The sequence below is a fragment of the Bos indicus x Bos taurus genome, chromosome 15 (genome assembly GCF_003369695.1).
Source record: "Bos indicus x Bos taurus breed Angus x Brahman F1 hybrid chromosome 15, Bos_hybrid_MaternalHap_v2.0, whole genome shotgun sequence".
Taxonomy (NCBI): Eukaryota; Metazoa; Chordata; class Mammalia; order Artiodactyla; family Bovidae; genus Bos; species Bos indicus x Bos taurus.
Window position 1 is genome coordinate 67,543,717 of NC_040090.1, and position 18,395 is coordinate 67,562,111.

Genomic DNA, 18,395 nt, shown 5'->3' on the forward strand with positions numbered 1-18,395 from the left:
TGCAAGTGGAAATCAAAAGAAAGCTGGAATATCAATATTTATATCAGACAAAATAGATTATGAAAAGAATGCTGTTACAAGAGTCAAGGAAGATGATATAACAATTGCAAATACTTATGCACACAACATAGGAATATATCAATACATAAGGAAAACACTAACAGCTATAAAAGGGGAAATCCAGAGTAACAAAATAATAGTTGAGGACTTCATATCCTACTTACACCAATGGACAGATCATTCAGACAGAAAATAAATAAGGAAACACAAGCCTTAAATAGCACAATAGATCAGATAAACTTAATGGATGTTTACAGGGCAATCCACCCAAAAGCGGCACAATACATTTTTCTCAAGTGTGCAAAGAACATCCTCCAGGATATATCACATTTTCGGTCAAAAATCAAGTGTTGGTAAGCTTAAGAAAACTGTAATCATATCAAATATCGTTTCTGACCACAATACTATGAGAATAGAAATCAATTACAAAAAACAGAACTATTAAAAAATAGAAATACATGGAGGCTAAAAGTATGCTACTAAGTAACCAAAAATTCACCAAAGATTTCAAAGGGGAAATTAAAAAAATAGAATAAAGTGACAAATAAAACATGATGACCCCAAACTTATGAGACACAGCAAAAGGGAAGCTGATAGCAATTCACTCCTACCTCAAAGGAAAAAAAAAAATAAGAAAAGAAAAGAAAATTAACAACCTAACTTTACACCTAAAGCAACTAGAGTAAAAAAGAACAAAAACAACATCAACAATAATAATAAAAGCAAACAAAACAAAACAAAACAAAACCCAAAGTTAGCAGAAAGAAATAAGTCATAAAGATCATAGTAGAAATAAGTGAAATAGAAATGAATAAAAGGATAATAAGACCTAACATAATAAATTAAATATATCTAAAAGTTGGTTTTCAAGAAAATAAAGAAAATTGACAAACAGTAGACAGATCATCAAAAAAAATAGAGAAAAGACCCAAGTCAGTTAAATCAGAAATGAAAAAGAAGTTACAACCGACACCACAGAAATATCTAGGATCATAAGAGGCTAATACAAGCCAATAAAATGGACAAACCTGAAGAAATGGACACATTCTTAGAAAGGTACAAACTTCTAAGACTGAACCAGGAAGAAACATAAAATATAAATAGACCAATTACAAGTAATGAGATTGAAACTCTAATTAAGAGTCTTCCAACAAACTAAAGTCTGAGACCAGATGGCTTCACAGGCAAAATCTATCAAATATTTAGAGAAGAGATATAACCTGTCCTCAAACTCATCTAAAAAATTGCAGAGGGAGGGTCACTACCAAACTCATTCTATGAGGCAATGATCATCCTGATAGGAAAATCAGACAAAGATATAACAAAAAAGAGAAAACTACAGATTAATAACACTGATGAACATAGATACAAAAATCCTCAACAAAATCCTAGGAAATAGAATCCAACAACACATTAAAAGGATCATACACCATGATCAAATGGGATTTATCCAGTGATTCAAGGATTCTTTAACATATGAAAATCAATCAATGTGATACACCATATTGATAAATTAAAGAATAAAACAATATGATCATCTCAATAGATGCAGAAAAAGTTTGGGGCAAAATTCAACACATATTTATGATAAAAACTCTCCAGCAATTGGGAATAGAAGGAACCTACTTCAACATAATAAAGGCCATATATGACAAACCACAGCAAATATCATTCTCAATGCTGAACAACTGAAAACATTTCCTCTAAGATCAGGAACAAGAGAAAGATGCTCACTCTTGCCACTCTTATTCGACATAATTTTGGAAGTCCTAGCCACAGCAACCAGAGGAGAAAAAAAGAAATAAAAAGAATACAAATTGGAAAAGAAATAAAAGTGGTACTGTTTGCAGATGACGTGAAACTATACATAGAATATCCTGAAGATGCCACTAGAAAACTACTAAAGCTAATTGGTGAATTGGCTAAAGTTGCAGGATGCAATATTAATGCACAGAAATCTCTTCCATTGCTATACATTAACAACAAAAGATTAGGAAAGGAAATTAAGGAAACAATCTTATTTACTATTACATCAAAAATAATAAAATACTGAGGAATAAACCTATGAGAGGGGGTAAAAGACCTTTACTAAGAAAACTATAAAACACTGATGAAAGAAATCAAAGACAACACAAAGAGATGAAGAAATATACTATGCTCTTGGATTGAAAGAATCAATATCATAAAAAGGACTATTACTACCCAAAGCAATATACAGATTTTAGTGCAATCTCTATAAAACTACCAATGGCATTTTTTCACAGAATTAGAGCAAAAATTTCACAATTTGAATGGAAACATAAGACCCCAAATAGCCAAAGCAATCTTGAGAAAGAAAATGAAGCTGGAGGAATCAGGCTCCATGACTTCAGACTATACTACAAAGTTACAATAATCAAGATTGTACAGTACTGTCACAAAAATAGAAATAGAGATCAATGGTACAGGATGGAAAACTCAGAGATAAACCCACATATCTAGGCTCACTTAATGTATGACAAAGGAGGCAAGACTATAGAATGGAGAAAAGACAGTTTTTTCAATAAGTAGAGCTAAGAAAATTGAACAGGTAAGAATGAAATTGGAACACTCCCTAACACTATACCCAAAAATAAATTAAAAATAAATTAAAAACCTAAATGGAAGACTGGACACTATCAAACTCTAGAGGTAAAGAAAGGAAAAACACTTTTGACACAAATCACAGCAAGATCTTTTTTGACCACCTCATAGAGTAATGAAAAAAAAAAGTGAAAATAAACAAATTGGACCTAATTAAACTTAAAAGCTTCTACACGGCAAAGGAAACCATAAATATGAAAAAGACAGACTTTAGTTATTTTGCAAACAAAATAACTGACAAAGGATTAATCTCCAAAATATACAAACAGCTCATGCAGCTCAATATCAAAACAACAAAAAACCCAATCAAAAAAATGGGCAGAAGACATAAGTAGACATTTCTACAAAGACGACATACAGATGGTCAGCAGCATGTGAAAAGATATTTGATATCACTAATTATTAGAGAAATGCAAATCAAAACTAAGGAAGTATCATCTCACACCATTTATAATGGTCATCACCAAAAATCTACAAACAATAGAGCTTCCCTGGTGGTTCAGTGGTAAAGAATTCACCTGCCAATGCAGGAGACATGGCTTGATCCCTGATCTAGGAAGAAACTAAGCCCATGCACCACACTACTGAGTCTGTGACCTAGAGCTCAGGAGCCACAACTACTAATCCCATGTGTCACAACTTCTGAGGCCCATGCATCCTAGAGCCTGTGCTCCACAGCAAGAGAAGCCACCTCAATGAGAAGCCCACATACAGCAACTAGAGAAAGTCCAGGCACAGCAACTAAGACCTAGCACAGCCAAAAATAAATTAAATTATTTAAAAAAAAGATATTGTGTTCTTACATTAAGATATTTAATCCATTTTGAGTTTATTTTTGAGTGTGGTGTTAGAAAGTGTTCTAGTTTCTTTTTTTTAATTTTTATTTATTTTTAAATTTTATTTTATTTTTTAACTTTACAATATTGTATTGGTTTTGCCATATATCAACATGAATCCGCCACAGGTATACACGTGTTCCCCATCCTGAACACTCCTCCCTCCTCCCTCCCCGTACCATCCCTCTGGGTTGTCCCAGTGCATTCTTTTACAAGTGGTTGACCAATTTTCCCAGCACCACTTGTTAAAGAGATTGTCTTTTCTCCACTGTATATTCATGTCTCCTTTGTCAAAGATAAAGTGTCCATAGGTGCGTGGATTTATCTCTGGGCTTTCTATTTTGTTCCATTGATCTATATTTCTGTCTTTGTGCCAGTACCATATTGTCTTGATGACTGTGACTTTGTAGTAGAGCCTGAAGTCAGGCAGGCTGATTCCTCCAGTTCCATTCTTCTTTCTCAAGATTGCTTGGGCTATTCGAGGTTTTTTGTCTTTCCATACAAATTGTGAAATTATTTGTTCTAGCTCTGTGAAGAATACCATTGGTAGCTTGATAGGGATTGCATTGAATCTATAGATTGCTTTGGGTAGTATACTCATTTTCACTATATTGATTCTTCCCATCCATGAACATGGTATATTTCTCCATCTATTAGTGTCTTCTTTGATTTCTTTCACCAGTGTTTTATAGTTTTCTATATATAGGTCTTTAGTTTCTTTAGGTAGATATTTTCCTAAGTATTTTATTCTTTTTGTTACAATGGTGAATGGAATTGTTTCCTTAATTTCTCTATTTTCTCATTATTAGTGTATAGGAATGCAAGGGATTTCTGTGTGTTGATTTTATATCCTGCAACTTTACTATATTCATTGATTAGTTCCAGTAATTTTCTGGTGGAGTTTTTACGGTTTTCTATGTAGAGGATCATGTCATCTGCAAACAGTGAGAGTTTTACTTCTTCTTTTCCAATTTGGATTCCTTTTATTTCTTTTTCTGCTCTGATTGCTGTGGCCAAAATTTCCAAAACTATGTTGAGTAGTAATGGTGAAAGTGAGCACCCTTGTCTTATTCCTGACTTTAGGGGAAATGCTTTCAATTTTTCACCACTGAGGATAATGTTTGCTGTGGGTTTGTCATATATAGCTTTTATTATGTTGAGGTATGTTCCTTCTATTCCTGCTTTCTGGAGAGTTTTTATCATAAATGGATGTTGAATTTTGTCAAAGGCTTTAAAGATCTAAATGTAAGACCAGAAACTAAAACTCCTAGAGGAGAACATAGGCAAACCACTCTCCGACATACATCACAGCAGGATCCTCTATGACCCACCTCCCAGAGTATTGGAAATAAAAGCAAAAATAAACAAATGGGACCTAATTAAAATTAAAAGCTTCTGCACAACAAAAGGAAACTATAAGCAAGGTGAAAAGACAGCCTTCAGAATGGGAGAAAATAATAGCAAATGAAGCAACTGACAAACAACTCATCTCAAAAATAAACAAGCAACTCCTGCAGCTCAATTCCAGAAAAATAAATGACCCAATCAAAAAATGGGCCAAAGAACTAAACAGACATTTCTCCAAAGAAGACAAACAGATGGCTAACAAACACATGAAAAGATGCTCAACATCACTCATTATCAGAGAAATGCAAATCAAAACCACAATGAGGTACCATTTCACGCCAGTCAGAATAGTTTCTATCCAAAAGTCTACAAGCAATAAATGCTGGAGAGGGTGTGGAGAAAAGGGAACCCTCTCACACTGTTGGTGGGAATGCAAACTAGTACAGCCACTATGGAGAACAGTGTGGAGATTCCTTAAAAAACTGGAAATAGAACTGCCTTATGACCCAGCAATCCCACTGCTGGGCATACACATCAAGGCAACCAGAATTGAAAGAGACACGTGTACCCCAATGTTCATCGCAGCACTGTTTATAATAGCCAGGACATGGAAGCAACCTAGACGTCCATCAGCAGATGAATGGATAAGAAAGCTGTGGCACATATACACAATGGAGTATTACTCAGCCATTAAAAAGAATACATTTGAATCAGTTCTAATGAGGTAGATGAAACTGGAGCCTATTATACAGAGTGAAGTAAGCCAGAAAGAAAAACACCAATACAGTATACTAATGCATACATATGGAATTTAGAAAGATGGTAACAATAACCCTGTATGCAAGACAGCAAAAGAGACACAGATGTATAGAACAGTCTTTTGGACTCTGTGGGAGAGGGAGAGGGTGGGATGATTTGGGAGAATGGCTTTGAAATATGTATAATATCATATATGAAATGAGTCACCAGTCCAGGTTCGATGCAGGATACTGGATGCTTGGGGTTGGTGCACTGGGTGACCCAGAAGGATGGTACGGGGAGGGAGAAGGGAGGAGGGTTCAAGATGGGGAACACAGGTATACCTGTGGTGGATTCATGTTGATATATGGCAAAACCAATACAATACTGTGAAGTTAAAAAATAAAATAAAATAAATTAAAAAAATAATAAAAATAAAAATAAAAGTCCCATATAACCCAGAAATCCATTCTTGGTTATATATTCTGATAAAACCACAATGCAAAAAGACACATGTATAACAATACTCATTGCAGCACTATTTGTAATAGGCAGGACATGGTGGCAGCCTAAATGGCCATCAACAGAAGATTGGATGAAGAAGATTTGTTACACATACACAATGGAATATTACTTAGCCATTTAAAGGAGCAAAATAGTGCCATTTTCAGAGATGTGGCTATACCTAGAGACTGTCATACAGAAGAAACAAGGCAAAGAGAGAGAAAAAAATATCATACATTAATGCATATATTTGGAATCTAGAAAACTAGTATCAGTTCAGTTCAGTTCAGTTGCTCAGTCTTGTCCAACTCTTTGTGACCCCATGAATCGCAGCATGCCAGGCCTCCCTGTCCAGCACCAACCCCCGGAGTTCACTGAGACTCACGTCCATCAAGTTAGTGATGCCATCCAGCCATCTTATCCTCTGTCATCCCCTTCTCCTCCTGCCCCCAATCACTCCCAGCATCAGAGTCTTTTCCAATGAGTCAACTCTTAGCATGAGGTGGCCAAAGTACTGGAGTTTCAGCTTTAGCATCATTCCTTCCAAAGAAATCCCAGGGCTGATCTCTTTCAGAATGGACTGGTTGCATCTCCTTGCAGTCCAAGGGACTCTCAAGAGTCTTCTCCAACACCACACTTCAAAAGCATCAATTTTTCAGTGCAAAGCCTTCTTCACAGTCCAACTCTCACATCCATACATGACCACTGGAAAAACCATAGCCTTGAGTAGATGGACCTTTGTTGGCAAAATAATGTCTCTGCTTTTAAATATGCTGTCTAGGTTGGTCATAACTTTTCTTCCAAGGAGTAAGTGTCTTTTAATTTCATGGCTGCAATCATTATCTGCAGTGATTTTCGAGTCCCCCAAAATAAAGTCTGACACTGTTTCCACTGTTTCCCCATCTATTTCCCATGAAGTGATGGGACCAGATGCCATGATCTTCGTTTTCTGAATGTTGAGCTTTAAGCCAACTTTTTCACTCTCCTCTTTCCCCTTCATCAAGAGGCTTTTTAGTTCCTCTTCACTTTCTGCCATAAGGGTGGTGTCATCTGCATATCTGAGGTTATTGATAATTCTCCCAGCAATCTTGATTCCAGCTTGTGCTTCATCCAGCCCAGCGTTTCTCATGATGTACTCTGCATATAAGTTAAATAGCAGGGTGAGAATATACAGCCTTGACGTACTCCTTTTCCTATTTGGAACCAGTCTGTTGGTCCATGTCTGGTTCTAACTGTTGCTTCCTGACTTGCATATAGGTTTCTCAAGAGGCAGGTCAGGTGATCTGGTATTCCCATCTCTTGAAGAATTTTCCACAGTTTATTGTGATCCACAGAGTCAAAGGCTTTGGCATAGTCAATAAAGCAGAAATAGATGTTTTTCTGGAACTCTCTTGCTTTTTCGATGATCCAGCAAATGTTGGCAATTTGATTTCTGGTTCCTCTGCCTTTTCTAAAACCAGCTTGAACATCAGGAAGTTCACTGTTCATGTATTGCTAAAGCCTGGCTTGGAGACTTTTGAGCATTACTTTACTAGTGTGTGAGATGAGTGCAATTGTGCAGTAGTTTGAGCATTCTTTGGTATTGCCTTTCTTTGGGATTGGAATGAAAACTGACCTTTTCCAGTCCTGTGACCACTGCTGAGTTTTTCAAATTTGTTGGCATATTGAGGGCAGCACTTTCACAGCATCATCTTTTAGAAATAGCTCACCTGGAATTCCATCACGTCTGCTAGCTTTGTCCATAGTGATGCTTCATAAGGCCCACTTGACTTCACATTCCAGGATGTCTGGCTCTAGGTGAGTGATCACACCATGGTGATTATCTTGGTCCATGAATCAAGGCAAATTGGAAGTGGTCAAACAAGAGATGGCAAGAGTGAACGTTGACATACTAGGAATCAGCTAACTAAAATGGACTGGAATGGGTGAATTTAACTCAGATGACCATTATGTCTACTACTGTGTGCAGGAATCCCTTAGAAAACTAGTATAGATGAACCTATTTGCAGGGCAGGATTAGAGATGCAGATGTTGAAAACAGACATGTGGATATAGGTGGAGAAGGTGATGGTGAGATCAATTGGGAGATTAAAAGAGACACATACACTTTACCATGTGTAAAATAGAGAGCTAGTGGGAACCTGCTCTGTAGCACAAGTTGCTTAGCTTGGTGCTCTGTGATGACCTAGATGGGTGGGTTGGGGAAGGAGTGGACAGGAGGTCCAAGAAGGAGGGGATATATATACCTATAGCTGATCTGATTCATTTTGTTGTACAGCAGAAACTAACACAGTATTGTAAAGCAACTATACTCCAATTAAAAGAATTTGTCAAAAAAATATACAAATAATGCTGGAGAGGGTATGGAGAAAAGGGAACCCTTCTATACTGTTGGTGAGAATGTAAATTGGTACAACCACTATGGAGAACAGTATGGAGGTTCCTCAAAAAGCTAAAAATAGAACTACCATAAGACCTAGCAATCTCACTTTTGGGCAAATATCCATAGAAAACCATAATCCAAAAGCATACATGCACCCCAATGTTCACTGCAGCAGTATTTACAAATAGCCATGTCATTGAAGTAAGCAAAATGTTCATCAACAGAGGAATGAATAAAGAGGTGGTACATAAGGTATACTTACATATGGAATCTAGTTTTTAAAAAGATACAAATAAACTTATTTACAGAACAGAAGCAGGCTTAATGATATTGAAAACAAACTTACAGTTATCAAATGGAAACGTGGGGCATGGGGGAACAAATCAGGAACTTGGGATGAACACATACACTATACTATATATAAGATAGATAACCAACAAGACATAGGAAACTCATAACCAGCAAGACACAGGAAACTATCAAATATTCTGTGATAACCTATATGAGAAAGAATCTAAAAAAGGATGAATATATTTATACATATAGCTGAATCACTTTGCTGTACATCTGAAACTAGCACAACACTGTAAACCAAGTATACTCCAATAAAATTAAAATGTTAAAAATTTTTTTTAAAAACTTGTCTGAAAATTTCAAAATAACCAGCCAATATTGGACACTTTACAGCATTTAATTCAGGAAGTACAATTGGAAATTTCCAGCTCTTAGGAGCTTAATACTTAGTTTTATTTCACAAATTCCTATTTGCTTTAACTTCAGTTTTATGTTTATATTTCCTCATAGGGAATGTCCCTGAAAAGTCCATCAGGCATTTCACTGTGAGTAAAATGGAAAGGGAAGTATACTCTATACCTGTGGATTCATAAGTCACCTATACTATGTGAAATAGAACAATTGTACATAGCTGAAGTGTAAATGGTATGTATAAAACCAAAAGAAAGCACAAATGTGCTTTCTGTATTAGTCACAAATACATCCATAATCTGAAAACCCAGTCAACTGAGATCATATACCTATATTTAGTGTTCTAGAAACGTATCAAGAACCAAAGTAAATTGTTTTTGATGGTTTCCAAGGTGGGGATAAAGGCTTCCCTGATAGTTCAGTTAGTAAAGAATCTGCCTGTAATGCAGGAGACCCTGCTTGATTCCTAGATTGGGAAGATCCGCTGAAGGGATAGGCTACCCACTCCAGCATTCTTGGGCTTCCTTTGAGGCTCAGCTGGTAAAGAATCTGCCTGCAATGCGGGAGACCAGGGTTCAATCCTTGGGTTGGGAAGATCCCCTGAGAAGGGAAAGTCTACCCACTCCAGTATTCTGGCCTGGAGAATTCCATGGACTGTATAGTCCATGGGGTCGCAAAGAGTTGGACATGTCTGAGCGACTTTCACTTTCAGATGAAAATGGGCTTCTCAGGTGGCCCTAGTGGTAAAGAACCCATCTTCCAATGCAGGGGACATAAAAGACATGGGTTTGATCCCTGGGTGGGGAAGATCCCCTGGAGAAGGGCATGACAACCCACTCCAATCTTTTGCCTGGAGAATCCCATGGACAGAGAAGCCTGGCAGGTTACAGTCCATAGGGTTGCAAAGAGTCAGACATGACTGAAGTGACTTAGCACGCAGCATGCAGATAAAAATGGATGTTAACAGTCACTGGTCCAACTGCTCTTCTAAAACATGGGAAGACAAGTTGAAACATCAAATAGTTTGGATTCTAGGATCTCAGTAATTAGCCACATTTCCATCAAGGAAATGAGAATGACTACTTCCTTTCAATCACTGGATTGGTGCCCTTCCTAATCTGTTCTCTTTTTTACAACCTTGGAAATCTTTTTAAAGTACAAATCTGGCCAAGTCACACCTATGCTTATAACTCTTCAATGTCTTTCTTTGCTCTTAGGGTTAAATTGAAACTTCTTAACATGTATTATAGCTTCAGTTGGTCTGATTTCAGTCTATCTCTTTCTTCATCCTTATTTTAGTCTACTCCTCCTCTTATTCTAATACTGTGTTCAGGGTTTCTTGACCTCAGTACTAGTCTATTGTAATAAAGTGTTTACTTTCATACATTTACCTTTTGATTTGTGGTCTCTTCCATGAAGATGGAGATCATATTTATGCTGTTTATTGTTGTAACATTAGTGCCTATCATAGTGCTTGGAATATTAAATAAAGTATTAGTAGAAATTACAAGATTTGGGACCAGTAGGAGACAGTATCTTTTACAGTCTACACAGATGGCAGCCCAATGTATTGATCTATGCCCCATTTATGTTTTTATCAGGGGGAAGTTATTGGAGGTGGGGCATATCATAATAGAATAAAACGTTTCAATGCTTACTATATTTGAAATGATTCAATTTTTTAGACATTATAGATCACCAAGTATCATTACAAACTTCCATCAATGTGATAAAGATTATGAAAATTTAAAGACAGCACCAAAATGCTCAGACTCTGTGTGACTTGTGGGGTTTCCTTTATTAGTTACATGTAAATAAAGCCAGCTAGAGCAATGACAGTTAAGCTTAGGGTATGAGCTCCTTGCATGGTTGATCCATTCTTTACACATCAGTTTTTAAATAATGGAGTTTCTGTAAATCTACACTGACTTATACAAACAGGAAACATAAATATTAGCTCCATGATGGGAAAAATCATAACCATGGTAAAAGGATATATGTTTGGGGGTTGATCTTCAGGAATTTTCCTTACCCTGTGGTCTAGAGCCCAAAGTACACAGATCTAGAGAAGCTTCAGATCAGTGCTGAAGCTTTTGAAGAGATTTAACATGGAAATCTTTGTGACATCATCTATATTATGCCCAAAATTGTGTCAGAAAAATTGGGAGAAACTGAAAAGAGGCAATACCCTTACATAAATACCCTAAAATGACATGTAGTTCTTAGGAAACATTTTCTTGCTTTTATATTTGTAATTTCTTCCCTTTCTCATGTGCTCCTCAGGAATCAGGAAATATTTATCTTTCATCTAAAAAAACTTAATTTCCTTTTATATAGATGTGGTATCAAAAATTTCAAAATACCACCATTTTGTTTCTTATTATAAACCAACATTTATTATATATATATTTAAGCTTTCTGCTCCTGGGATTTTTGCTGTTGTTGTTAACCTGAGTAAACGTGGTAGCCATGTTAATAAAAAATATCTTTGGCACTATTTCTACTTTACAGTTTTAAGAACGTGATATCTGAGTCATTTAAATCATGGAATTAGTGAAACAGTTTTTACACCAAAGCTTACTTAACATTGGTTTTCCCTTGTAGCTCAGCTAGTAAAGAATCCGCCTACAATGTGGCAGACCTGGGTTTGATCCCCGGGTTGGGAAGATCCCCCGGAGAAGGGAAAGGCTACCCACTCCAGTATTCTGGCCTGGAGAATTCCATGCACCATGCACTGTATAGTCCATGAGGTCGCAAAGAGTCAGACACGACTGAGTGACTTAAACACACAGACACACACACACATTACCTAACATTTAGCCAAAACCAATCAGGAGATATTCATACTGCTTTCTTAGTATAGAGATGTTTATCTTACCAATGCATTTGTTCACTAATTTGATAAATATTTATAGAGGGCTCATTATGTGCTAAAATTTTTTTAAGTTTTGGAGATATAGTGGTGAACAGACTTGGTCTCTGCCCATATGGAGCTTAATATCTAGTGGGTGAGATGACATCTACCAGGCACAAAATAAAGTTTATTTCAGCTGTCAAAATGTGTAGAGTTGTCAGATATGACCTTTAAGATAGATAAAGTTTGAAGTTTTACTCTGTACCCAGTATATATTTAGAGTCCCTATTTATATTCACTATCCAGAAAAATAAAAGAGACAAATATCTTTATATCCAAAGTCAAATGACTTTTATAAACATTGAGGAACATTTTGAAAGTATTAGAATTTCCAGTGTGATGCAGACTCTTAATATTTTCTCTCCTGTATTTTAAACAGGAATACCTAAGAAGGACAGAGACTGTGGGAAATGACAAACCTGATCTACCTCTCAATCAAGTCAAGTTTTCTGGGTCCTTTCTTAGGGTGCAATTTAAATTTTGTGTCGTAATATCTATCTTTCAGACTGGATGGATCTACTCATTATTAGAGAATAACAGGATCAAGAAAAAATAGAGTGTCACAAGTGACAGGCTATTAGCATTAGGCAATGGCAAAGAACACTTACTGGTAAGTGGTTGGGCTGACATTGATGCGTCGAGGGTGACTTCCTGATTCGAATTTGCTTGCCAGCGTGACATTATTTCCAAACAGGCAATATCGTGGCATTCTTACCCCAACAACTCCAGCCAGCACAGAGCCTGAGTGAATGCCTATCCTCATCTAAAAAAGAAAAGGAAAAAGAAAAAGGGTATGCTTATGTTTTCATTTGGTATGCAATTATTTTAATGAGAGGTTGTTACTGTTGTTCAGCTGCTAGGTCATGTCCAACTCTTTGTGACCCCATGGACTGCAGCATGCCAGTCTTCCCTGTCCTTCAACATCTCCCAGAGTTTGGTCAAACTCATGTCCACTGAGTCAGTGGTGCCATCCAACCATTTCACCCGCTCCTTCCCCTTAAGCTTTCCCAGAATCAGGGTCTTTTCCAGTGAGTTGGCCCTTTGCATCAGGTGACCAAAGTACTGGAACTTCAGCTTCAGCATCAGTCCTTCCAATGAATCTGAAAGGGTTGATTTCTTTTGAGATTGACTTGTTTGATCTCCTTCCTGTCCAAGGGACTCTCAAGAGTGCTCACAAGTGCTGCAACTTGAAAGCATCAATTCTTTGGTGCTCAGTCTTCTTTATGGTCCAACTCTCACAGCCACATATGACTACTGGAAAAGCCATAGCTTTAACTATGCAGACCTTTGTCGGCAAAATGATGTCTCTGCCTTTTAATACACTGTCTAGGTACTGCTGAACTATTAGACTCCTAGCTTCTCAAAGTCAGGAACTGGGGGTCTTAGTTATTTTTATCAGCCATATCTGGACTATTATACTATCAGTGAACACAGATGTTGTGGGAAAAAAATCAATGAATGGTTTATTATAAGAAAAAACACTACATTTAATTTTCTACATGAATCCAATTGTGTTTTATGTTAAATCAGGTTTATTTGTACCTAATATGCTCTAAATGTTCTCCCTCCAGTTATTCTCACATAAAACCTTCCTTTTTCCTTCATAGCGTTAAACATAATTGTAAATTAAATGTTTATATTTCTTTTTATCTGTTCATTTAAAATATTTTCATCTCTACTTTAGATTTCTATTTCTAAATTTACTAATCTTCTCTTTGTAAAACCTTATCTTTTGCTAATCACATCCAGTGCATTTTTCTTTTTAGATATTGAGATTTTCATTTCTCAACATTCAATTTGAACATTTAAAAAAATCTTTCAGGTGTCAAATTAATTTTTGAACATACAGAATACTAGTAAAATAACTGTTTTAATACTTTTGCCTACTAATTCTACCATAGGCTCCAGTTCTGTGTCAATTTTGATTGACAAATTTTTCTCATTATTATAGGCTATATTTTTCAGCTTTTCTGCCTAGTAATTTTTGGTTAGATAACATGAATTGACTTTGTTGAATGCTGGTTATTTTTATATTCTTATATATATATTTGAACTTTGTCCTTGGATGGGGTCAAGGTACTTGGAAACAGTTTTTCTTTTTTCTTCCAAGTCTTGCTTTTTAAAATTTGTTAGGCAAGTCATGAGCTGTGTTTCATGTGGGACTATTTCCCACTACTGAGGGGAGAACCTTCTGAGTATTATACCAAATGCATATGATTTATGAGGTTTTTCAGTCTTCCTGGTGGGATTAGTCATTTTTTCCAAGTCCTGTGTGAATTCTGGGAATTTTTTTCTTAATCTTTTCAGGTGTTTTTTCCCCACTGGGCTAAGGTAGTTTTGTCACATACAAACAATTATTGGTAATTTAAGGAACATATAGGAGGCCCATTGGAAGATCTCTGGTAGTCTCTGTGCAACTCTCTTAGTGGTACTCTGTCCATGAATTCTAGCTTTCTTGGTCTTCATAGACTCTCAGCTTCAACTCTTCAACTGGGGGAGTTTGTTGAGTTCCTCCTGATTTGTCTTTCCCTAAACAACTTGAACATACCCCCCAAAATATGCCAGGGAAATCATATGTTTCCTCTTGTTCTCTCGACTCTCAGGCATCACTGCCTTCCACTGCCTAATGTCCAACATCATGAAACTGTTCTTTTGTACATTTTGTCCATATTTTTAATTGTTGATGGTGGGAGTAAAAATGCAGCCCCTGTTTTTCCACATTTGGTGGAAGCAGAGATGAGACATATATTATTTTAGGAATGCAAGTTACCTTAAAAATTTAGCCTGTTTCTAATGAGAGATTGTCTATTTGGATTTAAAAGTTAAAAAAGGCAATTGTTAGCATAAGCTCTTATGCCTGACACAAAGTGAGGCTAAACAAACCAAAATGCTGGAGTTTGAAGCAGAGAAAGTTTTGTTGCTGAGTGATGCAAGGAGACAGGTAGCTCATGCTCCAAAAAAATTTCAAGGTCCACAAAATGTTTCAGCAAAGCATTTTTAAAAGTCAGGTGAAGGAGGGGGGTTGCCAGGTATGTGTATGTGATCAGTTCATGCAGAGTTCTCTGGCTGATGGTGAGGTAACAGGGTGGGGTCACAACAGTTAACATTATCAGGCACTAGGAGGCACAGCGCTATGTGTTCATGATCATGAAGTAGTTAACAGCTTCCATTTGGTGAGGGGCAGGGATTCATAATTGTGAAACCCAGGAAATGCACATCAAACATTATTATCTAGGTACCTCAGAGAGGACATGTGGGAAGGCCTGTCCCAGGAAAACCCCATAGGGTCCTGCTCAGTTATATAATGAATGGTAGTATTCCTTATCGGAGAAGGCAATGGCACCCCATTCCAGTACTCTCGCCTGGAAAATCCCATCGATAGAGGAGCCTGGTGAGCTGCAGTCCGTGGGGTCGCTAAGAGTTGGACACGACTGAGCGAATTCACTTTCACTTTTCACTTTCATGATTGGAGAAGGAAATGGCAACCTACTCCAGTGCTCTTGCCTGGAGAATCCCAGGGACAGAGGAGCCTGTTGGGCTGCCGTCTATGGGGTTGCACAGAGTCGGACATGACTGACGCGACTTAGCAGCAATATTCCTTATAAACAAGCATAAAGCACTGTTTTCTAATATTAGCAAGGCATTTTGACAAAATATTATTATATATCTTTGGGCTTCTATTTGCTTTCAGAGGGTTTATTATATTAAATTAATTTTAGGACTGCCTAAAAACATCCAGACCTTAAATATTGTTAAGTTATTGATAATTAAATGTTGACAAATAAAGATGTCAGGTTGGACCTTTGATCTTTTTAAGTGGAAAGACAGCAGAAATTATCAAGTAGACACATTGTACAGCCTCTATATTCTGTGTTTTTAGTCTCAGAAGAAGACTCTATACCTCAGATAAACTATATGGAAGGGTTATATGGTTTCACCTCTGCCTCATTTCAAAAGACCTGAAGCTGTTTCTTGTTTTAAAACCAAATTATCATAATGATAATTATTATAACCAAAAAAATACTGAAGACAAAACCCCCAGTATTCTTGAGAAAGGTTGCTGGAGAAATGGTAATTTTGAAAAACCCTTATCTCTTAGAAGACTACTATAAAATATGCACAAGAATATCAACAAACACAAAAATTGCTCAGATTCACTGTTTCTGTCACTATTTATAATGGAACAGGACTCAGAAAATTATTTACTCTTGGATGTAAGGAGATACCGTTAAGAACTTACAAGCTTAATCATAAGACTCTATTCATTATTTTATTTTTACTTTTCTAAACAACTTTTTGAGATTTCCTAGTAATTGTTATGTTATAAAGAAATCACTGATTGCCACATTCAGAATCTTCCAAAAGCATGTAGCAGGTAGGCAAAGTAGAGAGCTACTTTTAACTGGCAGTGAGGGATTTAGATTCATTTTGGCAAGATTAAACTTCAATTGGTTAACCATCAGTAACATTTGCATCCATCTAGTCAGTATACCCTAGTTAAAGAGGACTTCTTTGCACTAAACCAGTAGTTGTCAACTGGGGCCATCTGTGCCCCTCAGTAGACATTTGACAATGTCTGGAGAGTTTTTTTTTTTTTTTTTTTTTTCACAACCAGGATGGAGAACTACTGGCATCTTTTCAGTAGAGCTAGGACCTCCCTTGTGGCTCAGCTGGTAAAGAATCCTCCTGCAATGTAGGAGACCTGGGTTCGATCCCTGGGTTGGGAAGATCCCCTGGAGAAGGGAAAGGCTACCCACTCTAGTATTAGGGCCTGGAGAACTCCATGGACTGTATAGTCCATAGACATGACTGAGCTACTTTCACATTCACAGAGATTCCCAGGATACCTTCCTCATGTGAAAGAATTTTCCAGGCTAAAATAGCAATAGTGCTGAGATTGAGAAACCCTGCATTAAACAGATATACAATACATGCTTTAATAAGATCAGTGCTTTGGTGAATAACACTAGACTTCACTTTTTAGAGAAAGTTTATGAAAAAAATTGTGCTTGTCCTAGGGATTTATTGAAAAACACAATAACTTTAAGACCTATCTTGAAGTTAGGATATCTATTACTCAATCTTCCATACTTATATGAAGTGTATGAAATAATGCAAAACTTAGAAGTATATCAAAATTCCCAATAATCAAAAGGTCCAGTTATTTTCATTATACTCTACTGATTATTTGCCAAGGAACATAAACAACTGCATTTTAAGATAATATTTCTTTGAAAACTCTTAAAAAGAGAAGACTTAAATAGTTCAACCTCAGCTAGTCAAAACTGTTTTGATTTACTTAAGTAGGAATGTTTAGATTGGGAGGGCAGCACAGATCCATTAGTCTAGCTCCCTCAGTTTATAAATAAACTAAAGTCAAAAGAAGCACAATGAAAAGAACAAATTAGTGTTAGAACTAGCTATGGACCATAGGTTAGTTGACTCAGGGTTTAGTGCACTATAAAAAATACCCAAACTAAATATATATATATATATATATATTCTTGGGCTGTTTTTACAAGGCCTATCAGACCAAAGAAGACAGTAAAAAAAGAAAAAAAAAAAAAGATTTAAACTGGTTTGCCTACTTTACATACACAGAAGGACTAGCGCTTTACAATTGAAACTCAAAAAAAAAATGTTATACATTCATTAAATCCAGGATCAGAAGACTTCCACCCCTCTTCCATCCTTGTTCATGCTTGTGTGTGTGCTCAGTAGCTTCAGTCATGTCTGACTCTTTGCGACCCTACGGACTGTATCCTGCCAGGTTTCTCTGTCCATAGGAATTCTCCAGGCAAGAATACTGGAGTGGGCTGCCATGCCCTCCTCCAGGGGATCTTTCTGACCCAAGGATCAAACCTGCATCTATTATGTCTCCTGCATTTGCAGGTGGGTTCTTTACCACTAGTGCCACGTGGCTTCTCCACACTAAATTTTTCTAACTGGCCTACTCACCATATCCCCCAAATGCCTAGTATACCCATGCCTCTGAGTTTTTACTCATGTTAATAGCCTTACCTGAAATGCCATCCAGATGCTTTACTAGATACTCAGAGTATAAAGAAGAACCAAAAATGTATGTACCCTTTCTTCTGGGAGTTTTCATTTGAAGTAAAAGAGTAGCTAATTGAAATTATAGTAAATGCTAAACAATTGAAGTGTTTTTTTAAAAGCACTTAAAAAAAAGTTTTTTAAAAAAGAAGGCAGTATGTAGACAGTAGAGGGGTAGGGTAGACCAAGTCAGGGACATGAAATCGCCCTTAAATAATCTTTGAGCTTAGTG

The 18,395-nt window shown here is 36.7% G+C and overlaps 1 protein-coding gene across 1 annotated transcript in view; it reads right to left on the reverse strand.

The window, feature by feature from the left end:
* The window catches only part of GUCY1A2 (guanylate cyclase 1 soluble subunit alpha 2), a 506,039-nt gene that overhangs the window by 64,022 nt on the left and 423,622 nt on the right, over positions 1-18,395 (reverse strand). The window contains exon 7 of the mRNA XM_027563856.1: positions 12,718-12,872. Coding sequence (XP_027419657.1) covers positions 12,718-12,872 — 155 coding nt within the window. The remainder of the gene's footprint in view (positions 1-12,717; positions 12,873-18,395) is intronic.